The sequence below is a fragment of the Mobula hypostoma genome, chromosome 3, assembly GCF_963921235.1.
Source record: "Mobula hypostoma chromosome 3, sMobHyp1.1, whole genome shotgun sequence".
Lineage (NCBI taxonomy): Eukaryota > Metazoa > Chordata > Chondrichthyes > Myliobatiformes > Myliobatidae > Mobula > Mobula hypostoma.
In genome coordinates this window covers 204842390-204857295 of record NC_086099.1, presented here as the reverse complement: position 1 = coordinate 204857295, position 14906 = coordinate 204842390, and the positions used below count along the sequence as shown (strand labels likewise).

General features: G+C 40.9%; 1 protein-coding gene across 3 annotated transcripts in view; it reads left to right on the top strand.

Moving 5' to 3' along the window:
- The window catches only part of zmynd11 (zinc finger, MYND-type containing 11), a 166158-nt gene that overhangs the window by 73243 nt on the left and 78009 nt on the right, over positions 1 to 14906 (top strand). For 2 of the 3 annotated variants that reach the window (XM_063044400.1, XM_063044399.1), the window contains 2 exons: positions 6385 to 6544; positions 10557 to 10718. In XM_063044400.1, the coding sequence (XP_062900470.1) occupies positions 6385 to 6544; positions 10557 to 10718 (322 nt within the window). Of the gene's footprint in view, positions 1 to 6384; positions 6545 to 6856; positions 6879 to 10556; positions 10719 to 14906 lie in introns of those variants that run through there. The other variant, XM_063044401.1, reaches the window with a different exon arrangement.

Below are 14906 nucleotides of genomic sequence, written 5' to 3'. Positions count from 1 at the left end.
AGTGAGGTTGATGTTCTGGAGCATGTTAATATTAAGAGAGGAGGTAAAAACATAGAAAATAGGTGCAGGAGTAGGCCATTCGGCCCTTCGAGCCTACACTGCCATTCAGTATGATCATGGCTGATCATCCAACTCAGAACCCTGTATTGGATGTTGGAGGTATTGGAGATGTTAAAATACATTAAGACAGATAAGTCCCAGGGGCCTGATGGAATATTCCCCAGGCTGCTCCACAAGGCAAGGGAAGAGATTGCTGAGCCTCTGGCTAGGATCTTTATGTCCTGGTTGTCCATGGGAATGGTACCGGAGGATTGGAGGGAGGTGAATATTGTCCCCTTGTTCAAAAAAGGTAGTAGGGATAGTCCGGGTAATCATAGACCAGTGAACCTTACGTCTGTGGTGGGAAAGCTGTTGGAAAAGATCTTAGAGATGGGATCTATGGGCATTTAGAGAATCATGGTCCCATCAGGGACAGTCAGCATGGCTTTGTGAAGGGCAGATCGTGTCTAACAAGCCTGATAGAGTTCTTTGAGGAGGTGACCAGGCATATAGATGAGGGTAGTGCAGTGGATTTGATCTACATGGATTTTAGTAAGGCGTTTGACAAGGTTCCACACGGTAGGCTTATTCAGAAAGTCAGAAGGCATGGGATCCAGGGAAGTTTGGCCAGGTGGATTCAGAATTGGCTTGCCTGCAGAAGACAGAGGGTCGTGATGGTGGGAGTACATTCGGATTGGAAGGTGTGACTAGTGGTGTCTCACAAGGATCGGTTCTGGGACCTCTACTTTTCATAATTTTGAGGTTGGCAAGTTTGCAGAGGACACAAAGTTGGTGGTGTTGTGGATAGTGTAGAGGATTGTTGCAGATTGCAGAGAGACATTGATAAGATGCAGAAGTGGGCTGAGAAGTGGCAGATGGAGTTCAACCCAGAAAAGTGTGAGGTGGTACACTTTGGAAGGACAAACTCCAAGGCAGAGTACAAAGTAAATGGCAGGATACTTGGTAATGTGGAGGAGCAGAGGGATCTGGGGATACATGTACACAGATCCCTGAAAGTTGCCTCCACAGGTAGATAGGGTAATAAAGAAAGCTTATGGAGTGTTAGCTTTCATAAGTCGAGGGATAGAGTTTGAGTCGCGGGGTAATGATGCAGCTCTATAAAACTCTGGTTAGGCCACACTTGGAGTACTGTGTCCAGTTCTGGTCACCTCACTATAGGAAGGATGTGGAAGCATTGGAAAGGGTACAGAGGATGCTGCCTGGTTTAGAGAGTACTTCTCTGATAATAAAGCAGTGAACATCCCAATTCTGCCAGGCCTGGGCTGATAGATTGTGGTGCCACGCAATGACAACATCCAACAAGGGAAAATCCAGTTATCACTGTATGACTTAAATGGCATTAACTTTGTTAAATCCTCCACTATCGACATCCTTGAGGTTACTAATTACCAGAAATTGAACTGACTAGCCATAAACACAATGTGGCTACAACAACAGATCAGAGGCTAGGAATCTTACAATGAGTAATTCATTTAAAAACTCTCAAGACTATCCACCATCTAAAAGTCTTAATTCAGGAATTTGATGCCGTGAAGTTGCACTCGTGGAATATTGTCCACATCTACAATGCTCGAGAACCTCAGCACTATACAGGACATAGAAGTGTACTTGATAGACACCCCTTCCACCATTTACTCAACTACTGGTGCCCCGTAGCAGCAGTTTGTACCATATGCAGAATGCACTCATTAGACAGCACCACCTTAAACCCATGACCTTTACTAGCTAGGAGGACAAGAGTTGCAAGAGCAGAGGAACATCATGGTCTGAAAGTTGTATGCCATCCTGACTTGGAAAATCTATTGCTGTTCCTTTACTGTTGCTGGGCCAGAATCCTTGTCCTCTCCATAACCGCATTGTGGGTAAGAAAATGCTTTGAGAGATTGGTCATGACTAGAATTAACTCCTGCCCAAGTTAGGCCCTGGATCTGCTGCAATTCACCTGCTGCCACAATAGGTTTACTCAAACCTAATCTCTCTGGCTCACCACTCTGTTTCTGAGCACCTAGACAAAAGCAAAACATATGTCAAGCTGCTGTTTATCAATTTCAGCTTGACATGCAACAATATCATCCTCTCAATATTAATCTTTGGCCTTGTAATCCTGGGCCTCCATACCTCCCTTGGCAACTAGATCCTTGATTACTTCATTGGTCACCACAGTCGGTGGGAATTGGTGATGTCACTAAAGACCTACAAATTTCTATAGATCTCTGGTGGAGAGCATTCTAATTGGTTGTTTCATAGCCTGGTATGTGGGCTCCAGTGCACAGGATTGTAAGAGGCTGCAAAGGGTTGTAAACTCGGTCAACTCCATGAGCTCAACCCACTCCACAACTAAAGACCTCTTCAAAATGCAGTACCTCAGAGGTGGTGTCCATCAATGAGGACCTTCACCATCTGGGATATGCCGCCTTTTTGGTATTACCAGGGAGGAGGTACAAGAGCTTGAAAACCTACAACCAGAGTTTCAGAAATAACCTCTCCCCTCTACCATCTGACTTATGAATGATCCATGAACACTACCTCTATTATCCCTTTTTTTCATGCCCTATTGGACTGGAGTGGTTCAAGATGGCAGCTTACCATTGCCTGCTGGAATACCATGGTGTTCATGTTCAGGAATACCATGGGGTTGAGGGATGATGTAAGATGCAGAAGCTCACTATTTTAAAAAGAATGCAGAGCTGTGAGATGTTGAGGAATGTGAATATTCCTACATGATTTGATGATGAATATGCAAGCAAAGTAATTTGGAAAAACTAACAGAAATTGAGAATAACTAAATATACAAAATTATGAAGGTCATCTTTCATTTACAAAGAGCATTGTTGAGAACACATCTGGAGCACAGTGTAGAATATTAATCATCTTTTTAACAGTTCAGTGTTCATTAAAAACCTATTGTCTTATTAAGAAAGTTGGGCTGACTACCCTTTTATCCACAGGAGTTTAGAAGATTGGGAGGAGACTGGGTTGAAACAAGAATGTGAAGACATTCCTGTACCTAGTATCACTTTATGTACATACAATCAATGTATATAAGCTATCTTATATTTGTTGTTTTTTTATTATTCTGTTCTTAATGTGCTGCATTGCATCTGAAGTAACAATTATATTGTTCTTACGTACTGGAAACAACATTAAGCAATCTTGAATCTTCTCTACATGGTGAATATGGAGAGGTTATTTTCTCATGAAAAATCTAGTTCTAGGGGTCATGTTTCAAACAAGGGGCAACTTAAAGTAGTTGAGGCAATTTTTTCCCCTCTAATTTTAAGTCAAATTTTTAAGGTAGAGGAAGTTGGGTGTGAAAGATTGCTGCAGGTAAGAGGGAATGTGCAATTGGAACCATGTTCTTATGAAATTATGGAAGATGTCAGGGATTGAGTGTCTTAAGGGAATGTGCTACCACAAGGCACATGGTTGTAATGAATTCATCTGTATGAATGGTATACCAGATAAGTTTTTCACTGTCCTTTGGTATGTGATAAAATTATTTATTTGTTTTTGTTACTAGGAACATAGAAAACCTACAGCACAATACAGGCCCTTTGGCCCGCAAAGTTGTGCCAAACATGTCCCTACCTTAGAAATTACTAGACTTCCCCATAGCCCTCTATTTTCCTAACCTCCATGTACCTATCTAAAAGTCTCTTAAAAAGACCCTATCGTATGCACCTCCATCACCGTTGCCGGCAGCCCATTCCACACACTCACCACTCTCTGAGTGAAAAAAATTACCCCTGACATCTCCTCTGTACCTACTCCCCAGCACCTTAAACCTGTGTCCTCTTGTGGCAACCATTTCAGCCCTGGGAAAAAGCCTCTTTTGACTATCCACACGATCAATACCTCTCATCTTGTACACCTCTATCAGGTCACCTCTCATCCTCCATCGCTCCAAGGAGAAAAGGCTGAGTTCACTCAACCTGTTTCATAAGGCATGCTCCCCAATACAGGCAACATCCTTGTAAATCTCCTCTTTCTATGGCTTCCACATCCTTCCTGTAGTGAGGTGACCAGAACTGAGCACAGTACTCCAAGTGTGGTCTGACCGGGATCCTATATAGCTGCAACATTACCTCTCAGCTCCTAAATTCAATTCCACGATTAATGAAGGCCAATACACCGTACGCCGCCTTAACCACAGCGTCAACCTGTGCAGCTTCCTTGAGCATCCTATGGACTTAGACCCCAAGATCCCTCTGATCCTCCACACTGCCAAGAGTCTACCATTAATACTATATATTCTGCCATCATATTTGACCTACCGAAATGAACCACTTCACACTTATCTGGGTTGAACTCCATCTGTCACTTCTCAGCCCAGTTTTGCATCCTATCAATGTCCCGCTGTAACCTCTGACAGCCCTCCACACTATCCACAACACCTCCAACCTTTGTGTCATCAGCAAACTTACTAACCCATTCCTCCACTTTCTCATCCAGGTCATTTATAAAAATCACGAAGAGTAGGGGTCCCAGAACAGATCCCTGAGGCACACCACTGGTCACTGGCCTCCATGCAGAATATGACCCATCCTCAACCACTGTTTGCCTTCTGTGGGCAAGCCAGTTCTGGATCCACAAAGCAATGTCCCCTTGGATCCCATGCCTCCTTACTTTCTCAATAATCCTTGAATAGAGTACTTTATCAAATGCCTTGCTGAAATCCATATTCTTGTATTGACATGCTTTTATATTGACTTTATATTAATACACCCTATTGACTTTCACTTAAATTTTCACCAAATAATCTATTAATAAGGTTCGCAGGGAAGTACCATCAGTCCTTCCACTTCACACTATTAAAAAGAAGCTTCTTTATGTAATACTTTGGAATCCCAAAGTATGTTTATGACAAAGATGTACTTTGAAGTTATTTGTACATAGAAGGAAACAGTGGCTAACTTGAGAGAAGCACCATAAATCTTGGTGATATTGGTGGAAATTGGTATTTATCACCGTGATATGTAAGAAGGCAATCCTTAAGTTTGAATTGAGAGTGCTTACATCAATGTAGTGTTATTTTTAATGCCCCAGTGCCAATATTTTGCTCAAGTCAATGTAGAGGGCCTGGATGCTATGATCTTTTTATTCAAAATAGACTGAGTAAAATTTTAGCAAAAAAAATAAGCATTCTGTATAAGTTTAAAAGCTGAAATGGTTTACTTGATGTAATACTGATGTTCAGTTATATAAGTACCACATGCTGCACATTTAAGTAGTGTATGCCAGTTACTGTTGCTATTGCAAGAAGCTCCAATAATCCTGGTCCAGCATCTGATTCAATCATTAGTCAGGAATGTTAACCAGGGGTTCAGACTGCAAGCAGGATGTGCAGCAGTGATCTGGGGGCCAGTCTGTGCTGGGGTGCAGCCAGAACCTGGGGACCGGTATGTGCTGGGTGTGTGCAGAAAGGTAGATAGGTTACAGCTGGAGCCAGGACCGGGAGCGCTTGTATACTTACCACTCCCTTTAAACTCAGCGGTCCACAGGTAAATTTAGTTACTTTAAATGTTACTTCTATTAATATTCAAAGTCATCATTAAATGAAATAGGTGTGCTTGAATATTAAAGTCTGGAAAATCTCTGCTAATAAATTTTCAATTCAAAGCAACTGCAGTAAAACAGTCTAGCACAAAGTCTCATGAGTGCTGAATTGAAGTCTTACTGTAGGTGGTTCAAATTTTCATCTTTATATAAGCCCACCAACTCTTGAGAAATGTATTCCAAGTTCAAGCGACTGATTCTATGATTAATTGTTGCGGCAGTATTATGACAGTACTAATTACAGTCATTGAGGGGAAAATAGAAGCAATTAATTATATTGTTTAATATTGAAATTTGTAAATCAACTAAACTATAATTAGAGCTCTGGAAATCTTTCTTTGGTATGCAGTTTGCTGATGTATATATTTGCTATGCTGCGACTTCAAGAAAAAGACAGAAAACTGAAAAATTACAATCAGAAAAAGCTGATTTCTTTAAGAGCGCTGTTCCCTCTAAGCTGCATGGATATGCGGTTGCACAGTAGCTGAAATGCTGCCATGCAGCTGGAATAAAAACAGACAAGAAAACATTTGCAAAATGTGAAAGATTTGCTTGTATTGTATTTCATTATACCCTTCAATTAATAAACTGAAAAGTTTTTTCAGTTTTCATTTTAAATATTTATGGTATGCCTATGACAAAATTAAAGTCCCTGTGGGGGGGGGGTGTTGTGTGTGTGTGTGTCTCTCTAAATTTTTCTTTCTGGGCAACACTCCACTTTGATTTAACAGTGATTGATTATGGTGGTCTTTGTGGTTTCTCCAATAGGTTTATGTCCCGCCTTCACAGTATGCATCCAAAGGACGCCAATCGACAGTTAGGTCTCGCGGTAAAAGATGGCCTGATTGTTGAAACATTGACTGTGGGCTGTAAGGGTTCAAAGGCAGGCATCGAACAGGAAGGATATTGGCTACCTGGAGATGAGATTGTAAGCATTATTGTTATCTGGCATTGGCCACTTCTGTTCAGAGTGCCTTCGTAGAAGCTGAAAAGAATTATCTAACAAGAAAAAGAACACAGTTGCCTGCAAGGATGTAAAATCATTGTTAAAGAAAGTAAAGCTGCATTATATTACAGTATAATCGTGATTTTTAACAATCCTCTTGGAGGAACATGATTTAAGAAACAGTGATCTGATGTAAAATGAACAAGAACAATAACACGGAGAAATGGTTCTGAATGTTTACTTAGACTGTGCCTACTCTCTTTAGGTCATCTGAAGTGCATCATCCTGTGCAGTCGTATGTGATTTTACAACCCAAGTAAGCCTGCAAGATTGGTCACTAGTGCTGTAGGCACATCCTTGTAAACTCGCTGTTTTCAGTGTTCAAGACAACTTCTATAATACTTCTATAATCATGCAATCAATGACTATTTAGGAAAATTGGGCTAAATTTATTTAATCAAATAAAAGAATTTGTGTTTTATAAATACCTTTAATGGTGTTTTTAAAAATACATTTTTGCAGAAACATTTCTTGTAGTATACTGCAGCTTTCAGTATTATGTAACTGCTGTTCATTTGTTTCCAAATAAGTAGTTGTTTGGCGCTCTTAAGGCCTAAAAATTGCAAGTCATATATCAATGTCTTTCCAAGTAAGTTTTGTTGGCTTTCAGCTTTAAAACAAAATAATATGGAAAAGACCATAAAGTCCATGATAATAATGTTTATTGCCATTAGTTACAGAGAGCTGATGATAATCAATTTTCCATAATGGGTAACTCCTGCCAGACAAATTTAGCTACAGAGCTTTTAAAGAAACTGCAAGCCAAGTTGATGCAGTTCAGACTAGCCGTCAATACTAATCGTTTAATTATTAAAGGTGAAACCAAATAGAATTTTTCTTTTGCATAGTGTTTTCTAAAACTAACATTGTGTTAAATATTGAGAGATAAGTTTGGAATGAATAATTACAAATTACTATATGAGCTACTAACAAATAGTTTCTGGCACTGGCTATAAATATCTGCTTAGTATATGGCTTTAAGTTTAAAATTAACTTTCTTCCAGCACTCAAGCTTTAAAAATTCATGTAAATCAGTGTCTTTCACAAGAATCAAAGGGTAGGCAAATGTCTTGAATGCAAGTTGCTTTGTGGATAAGACTGATTGTGCTGAGGGTGATGGACTTGATCGTAAATATTTTTAACCAGTTTTAGTCTGTTGATGTGTTTTGCATTCTAGCAAAATAAAATTTTAAATTGTAGAATACTAATTACTATATTAGATAAGAAATGTTCTTTCCTCTTAATGTTTGCTCAGTTGAAGCTTGGATTTTGAGGTCCTTAGAGTCATAGAGTTGTGTAGCACAGAAACAGAACTTTCAACTCAATTTGTTCAGGCCGACCAGGTTACCTACCTGAGCTAATCTAAGCTACTTGCATTTGTGTGTGCTTGGTCCATAACTGTCTAAGCCTTTCCATGTACCCTCAGGTGTTTTTAAACAGTGCGATTGTACTAATTTCTGCCACTTCCTCTGGCAGCTCATGCTGGAGAGCTATCACCCTCTGGGGGAAGATAAATTGCCCCTTAGGAACTCTCGAGTCAATAAATTAACCATCATTTTATAAACTTCCGTTCAATTACCCTTCAGCCTCCTTTGCTCCAGTGGAAACAGTCCAAGCTTATCAAATCTCATTCTAGAAGCATCTTTGTGAATAATTTTTTACACCCTTATTCAAATTACTTCTGCAGCATAGCAATCAGCCTCGCTAACATCTTGAAAAACTGTAACAAGATTGCTCAGCTTTTGTATATGCCCTGACCAATGAAGGCAGGTGTACCATATGCCACCTTCTAAGTCAGTCGACAATTTCAGGAATTATGTACTTATGGAAAAGAGAGACCAGGAGGTACAATATTCCCCTGGGCCTTGCCATTCACTGTGTATGGCCGGCCCTCGTTTAACTTTCCAGAATGCATCATTTTGCACTTATCTGCTTCCTTTGCTCACTTTCTCAGTTGAGCTAGATCCAGTTGTAACCTTAGCTTCCTTCACTGTCCACTAAAGCATCAATTTTGGTAGCCTCAGCAAACTGATAATTATGTCACCTGCATTCTTATCTAATTCTCAACCCTGTGACACAGCTGGGGGGGAAAAAAAACCCTCCATTACTACTTGAGACTACTTCCACCAAGCCCATTTTGTATTAAGTTGTCTAGATTGCCCTGGATTCCATGTGATCTAACTCTCCAACCCAGCCAATCATGTGGCATGTTGCCCCCCTCTTTCTCCCCCCCCCAATTTCTTCAACTGTACACCTAAATAATTGCCTGTAATTTGTGCTTTTTTCTGACTGAAGCCTAGTCAGTCAGGGGTCCCTAATCTCCCTAATCCTACCAACCTTGCCCTTCACTCCAATAGGAACATGTTGGCCTTGAACTCTTCCCTGTCTTTAAAAGCCTCATACTTGGCTGATGCCACTTTACCTGTTGACAGCCTCGCTCAATTAGCCCTTTGTTATTCCTTTTGAACATTGTTTTTGCCAAGTGTTTACAGAGATTGATCTGACTGTGCTCTAATCACAAGTGATACGAACCAGCTTCGTGAAATAGTTGTATGCTGCTACAATTTTGCACTACAACTATGGCTTGGATTCATTGGCAGAGTTATAACATTGAAGAACACTGTTGGATCCACTTAGTCCATAAGAGCTAAAATTGAGCTATTTAGATTAGAACATGGCCCTTTTGGTTCTGGTACTTCAAATTCTTACCCAGCCATTAGTTGAGGGATTCTACCCCAACTCTTTCAGGCAGCAAGCTCAAGGCCCAAACTACTTTGTCTCGGTCCCCATTGTTTTATACATCTGTTAAATTTTCCTTTTGGAATCCTTTATTTTAAATTAACTAACTTTATCTTGGCCATCTCTGTAATTCTACATCCCTGAAACATTCTTGAGAATCTTCTCTGCTTCTCCTGTGGTGCCATATCTTTCTGTAGTGGGGGGACCAGAGATCTGTTACTGTAGCTGGGGCTTACCTAATGCTCTGTATAGTTTAGGAATTGGTTCCTATTCTCTGTTCACTGCCTATTATAATCACTAGTATTTAGCAAACATCTGATATGCTGCTCTCATTGGCTACTTCCCTTTCCTGCTGCATCCAGGGACCTGTGGGAGATGTGTTCCAGTATTTCTGCTTCCTGGATTAAAAATCCTTCCATGTGTGATATTTGTCAAAATGCTTCATTAATATCAGAACAGACTACAGAAATATAAAATTGTGCCTTCATTAAACTAGCCACCTTAAAATTATCTTTGTTTGCCATGAACCTTTTGGGAACATGTAAAATTAAAACTGGCTGTACAGCTGTTCAGATCGATGTCATTTGGAAGCCAGTGAGCAAATTTTACACTGGTTAACAGAGGAAAATGACTGATGCGTACTGTTGACATTTTTCTCATTTTAAAAAGCTAAAAAAAAACCTGCTGATTCTAAATTTTGAAATGAAAGCAAACCATGCAAGAATTCCTAACCGGATCAAGCAGCTTTTTCTTGGCTATTTGTGGCCTAGATATACAAGTGGATTTTAACATGGGTGTCTCCTTGATAAAGGTTTAATCTATCTGCCAATTAATTTTTGCTGCATTTAGGAAAAAACATGAGAGAAATTAGAACTCTTAATACATAATCATGCTAGTTTGCCTATCATATCTGTAATAATGGCCCAAGTAAAGTTTAAGTGGTTAAGTATACTCCACACTGAGGAATTGAATTGTCATTTTAGAGTTAAAGTAATTTTGGAAACAGTTTACAAAATAACTTGAATTCCATTGTTGCAAATGTTACAAATCTTCACAACTAGTATTCATAATTTTTTAATCCCCCTCTGACTTCCTTCCTTCCTTCCTTCTCCCCATGTGTCTCTGCTCACTTAGAAGTTTATTTGTATTGGATGTGCTTTAGTTTGCTCTAAAGTAAATGACCTTTCCATTGCAGGACTGGAATGCAGAAAATCATGATTGGTATTGTATGGAGTGTCACATGGCAGGAGAGGTCCTGACTTGTGATTCCTGCTTCCGTGTATATCACCCAAAATGTCTACCTGATGAATTCCGGCCACAGGATAGCAGTTCACATTGGCAGTGCCAAGTGTGTAGGGTGAGTACAGCAGTTTATAATCTAGGAAGCTTTTATTTTGAGAAGAAGAAAAGAAAGCCCTTAACTCCAAGTGGAGTAATCGGGACACTGTCATGATGGGCTTTTTTTTTCAGCAGGGTTTCTTAATTTTACGAGGTTGAGTTGCTAGCTCGATGCTCAATCCAGCACGGATGGAAAGCGTGCAAGGGAGCCGGCTGGATTCAAACTCGGGAGCCTTCGCTCCGAAGTCCGGCGCTGATGCCACTACGCCATCAGATGGGCTTATTATATAGAGAGCTGGAATGATAATTGTGTGAATTTCTTGAATGCCTATTGTAATTTTGAAAATGGGTGTAATTTATCTCAACAAGAAATTTTATTTCAGCGCTTCATACATTTGAGTTAGTTGCCATTGTCTTCCATTGGTGCCAGCATTATTGGTTTGATAACTGAACTGCAAAGAACATCCTCAATGAAAGATTTGTGAATGCTATAGGGGAAGTTTAAGCTAAACTAGCAGAGGTTAGGCATAGGAAGGTAACATTGATTTGGGACCGGTGCAGTGGATAGCTACAAAAAAGGTTGGCTGAGGTTTCTTATGCCAAAAAAGGAAGTCTGGGGTCTATGGTCATTTACAACGCAGGTATATGGATTCACAAAGCAAGGCTGATGACCTTCAGGGTGTTATTAATCTCATGGAATTTCAATATTGTGAATATTGACAATAACAGAGACCTGTTTATATTCTTAAAAGTCAAGAAAAGTGTTAAATATTTCTGGATACAAAGTAGTCAGGAAATCCATGGTGATTGGAGGGGTGTGGGGAAGAAGCTGCAGTAATGGTGTAAACTAAAGGAAACATTACAGTGCAGAAGAGGCAATGTCTTGGAGTAATCAAGGATATATTCTTAGTTTAGAGTTTAAAACCAGTAGGCATTGTTAATCCACAGATTAGTTTATAGGTTACCAACTGGTGGGAACATTTTTTTCAGGAAATTACAAAATTATGCAAAAATCCATAGTGATATGGAAAGGCTTTAACCATCCAAATGTAGAATAAAATAGCAGAAATTAGAGGAGCAAATTTGAGGATATTGCAGATAGCTGTTGGATCAATAGGATTATAATAAGAAGGGAGTTTTAACTTCCCTAGTATTGACAGGATTAACCATAGTACTAAGGATTAGATAGGGCAGAATCTAGGTGTGTCCAGGAAAGTTTTCTGATGCAGCATGTAGATGGCCCTGGTGGAGAAGGCATTACACTTGACCTTAGGAAATGAGGCAGGGCAAGTATCTGATGTCAGTGGGACAGCACTTTGGCGCCAGTGACTATAATTCTATCAGTTTTAAAATGGTGATGAAGTCAGGTAAAATTACAATTCTTAAAAAATTCTTGGACAGCTACTTTGCTAAGAAAGTTTTGGATGAATATGGGACAAATGCTGGCAGTTGTGACATCTTGGTTGGCATGGTCGAGTTGGGCCAAAAGGTCTACTTCTGCATTGTATGAATCATTGAATTTCTACCCTAAGAGGAGAAGAAATGGGAGAACATCAGTACATTTCTGGCTCAATGGGAAATGTGACATTGCTGAATTGCCTTTGTGAAATGCGTTGGGAAGAACAGCAAATAATATTGGGGCAATAGCAACACAATATCAAATTCGGAACAGCTAAGGTAAAGGGTATAAACCACTGGGTTTTTTTTTGGAAGAAGAGCCAATTGCAATAGGATGAGAATAAATTGGAGTTGAAGCTTGGCAGGCAAGTCATTGAATACTGGGAGGCCTCCGAAGTGGTTGTGCTTCAGCTGCAGATTTGAGTACATTTCCATGAGTAAAAACAGGTGGGAAAATGATGGCCAGAGCTCCATGGAAGACTAATTGGATTAATTCAATTAATTCAGGAAGGGTGGCATTACTGGTCAGGGATACTATTACAGCTACAGAAAGGGTGGGTAATGTAGCAGGATCCTCTTTTGAGTCAGTATGGGTGGAAGTCAGGAGCAGGAAGGGAGCAGTTACTCTATTGGGAGTAATTCTATAGGCCCCCGGTTGCAGCAGAGATACCGAGGAGCAGATTGGGAGGCAGATTTTGGAAAGGTGCAAAAATAACAAGGTTGTTATCATGGGTGACTTTAACTTCCCTAATATTGATTGGCACCTGATTAGTTCCAAGGGTTTAGATGGGGCAGAGTTTGTTAAGTGTGTCCAGGCCGAATTCCTGTCACAGTATGTTGACAGGCCGACTGGGGGGAATGCCATACTAGATCTAGTATTAGGTAACGAACTGGGTCAGGTTACAGATGTCTCAGTGGGCGAGCATCTGGGGGACAGTGACCACAGCTCCCTGACCTTCAGCATTATCATGGAAAAGGATAGAATCAGAGAGGAGAGGAAAATTTTTAATTGGGGAAGGGCAAATTATGAGGCTATAAGGCTAGAACTTGCAGGTGTGAATTGGGATGATGTTTTTGCAGGGAAATGTACTATGGACATGTGGTCAATGTTTAGGAATCTCTTGCAGGATGTTAGGGATAAATTTGTCCCGGTGAGGAAGATAAAGAATGGTAGGGTGAAGGAACCATGGGTGACAAGTAGGGTGGAAAATCTAGTCAGGTGGAAGAAGGCAGCATACATGTGGTTTAGCAAGCAAGGATCAGAAGGTGTATTGAGGAATGTAGGGTAGCAAGAAAGGGGCTTAAGAAGGGGGCATGAGAAGGCCTTGGCGTGTAGGGTAAAGGAAAACCCCAAGGCATTTTTCAATTATGTGAAGAACAAAAGGATGACAGGAGTGAAGGTAGGACCGATTAGAGATAAGGGTGGGAAGATGTGCCTGGAGGCTGTGGAAGTGAGCAAGGTCCTCAATGAATACTTCTCTTCGGTAGTCACCAATGAGAGGGAACTTGATGACGGTGAGGATAATATGAGTGAGGTTGATGTTCTGGAGCATGTTGATATTAAGGGAGAGGAGGTGTTGGAGTTGTTAAAATACATTAGGATGGATCAGTCCCCGGGGCCTGATGGCATATTCCCCAGGCTGCTCCACGAGGCGAGGGAAAAGATTGCTAAGCCTCTGGCTAGGATCTTTATGTCCTCGTTGTCCACGGGGATGGTACCGGAGGATTGGAGGGAGGCGAATGTTGTCCCCTTGTTCAAAAAAAGTAGTAGGGATAGTCCAGTGAGCCCTACGTCTGTGGTGGGAAAGCTGTTGGAAAAGATTCTTAGAGATAGGATCTATAGGCATTTAGAGAATCATGGTCTGATCAGGGACAGTCAGCATGGGTTTGTGAAGGGCAGATCGTGTCTAACAAGACTGATAGAGTTCTTTGAGGAGGTGACCAGGCATATAGATGAGTGTAGTGCAGCAAATGTGATCTACATGGATTTTAGTAAGGCATTTGACAAGGTTCCACACGGTAGGCTTCTTCAGAGAGTCAGAAGGCACGGGATCCAGGGAAGTATGGCCAGGTGGATTCAGAATTGGCTTGCCTGCAGAATGCAGAGGGTGGTAGTGGAGGGAGTACATTCAGATTGGAGGGTCGTGACTAGTGGTGTCCCACAAGGATCGGTTCTGGGACCTCTACTTTTTGTGATTTTTATTAATGACCTGGATGTGGGAGTAGAAGGGTGGGTTGGCAAGTTTGCAGACGACACAAAGGTTGGTGGTGTTGTGGATAGTGTAGAGGATTGACAAAGATTGCAGAGAGACATTGATAGGATGCAGGAGTGGGCTGAGAAGTGGCAGATGGAGTTCAACCCGGAGAATTGTGAGGTGGTACACTTTGGAAGGACAAACTCCAAGGCAGAGTACAAAGTAAATGGCAGGATACTTGGTAGTGTGGAGGAGCATAGGGATCTGGGAGTACTTGTCCACAGATACCTGAAAGTTGCCTCAGAGGTAGATAGGGTAGTTAAGAAAGCTTATGGGGTGTTAGCTTTCAGAAGTTAAGGGATAGATTCTAAGAGCCGCGAAGTAATGGTGCAGCTCTATAAAACTGGTTAGGCCACATTTGGAGTACTGTGTCCAGCTCTGGTCGCCTCACTGTAGGAAGGATGTGGAAGCATTGGAAAGGGCATAGAGGAGATTCACCAGGTTGCTGCCTGGTTTAGAGAGTATGCATTATGATCAGAGATTAAGGGAGCTAGGGCTTTACCCTTTGGAGAGAAGGATGATGAGAGGAGACGTGATAGAGTTGTACAAGATAT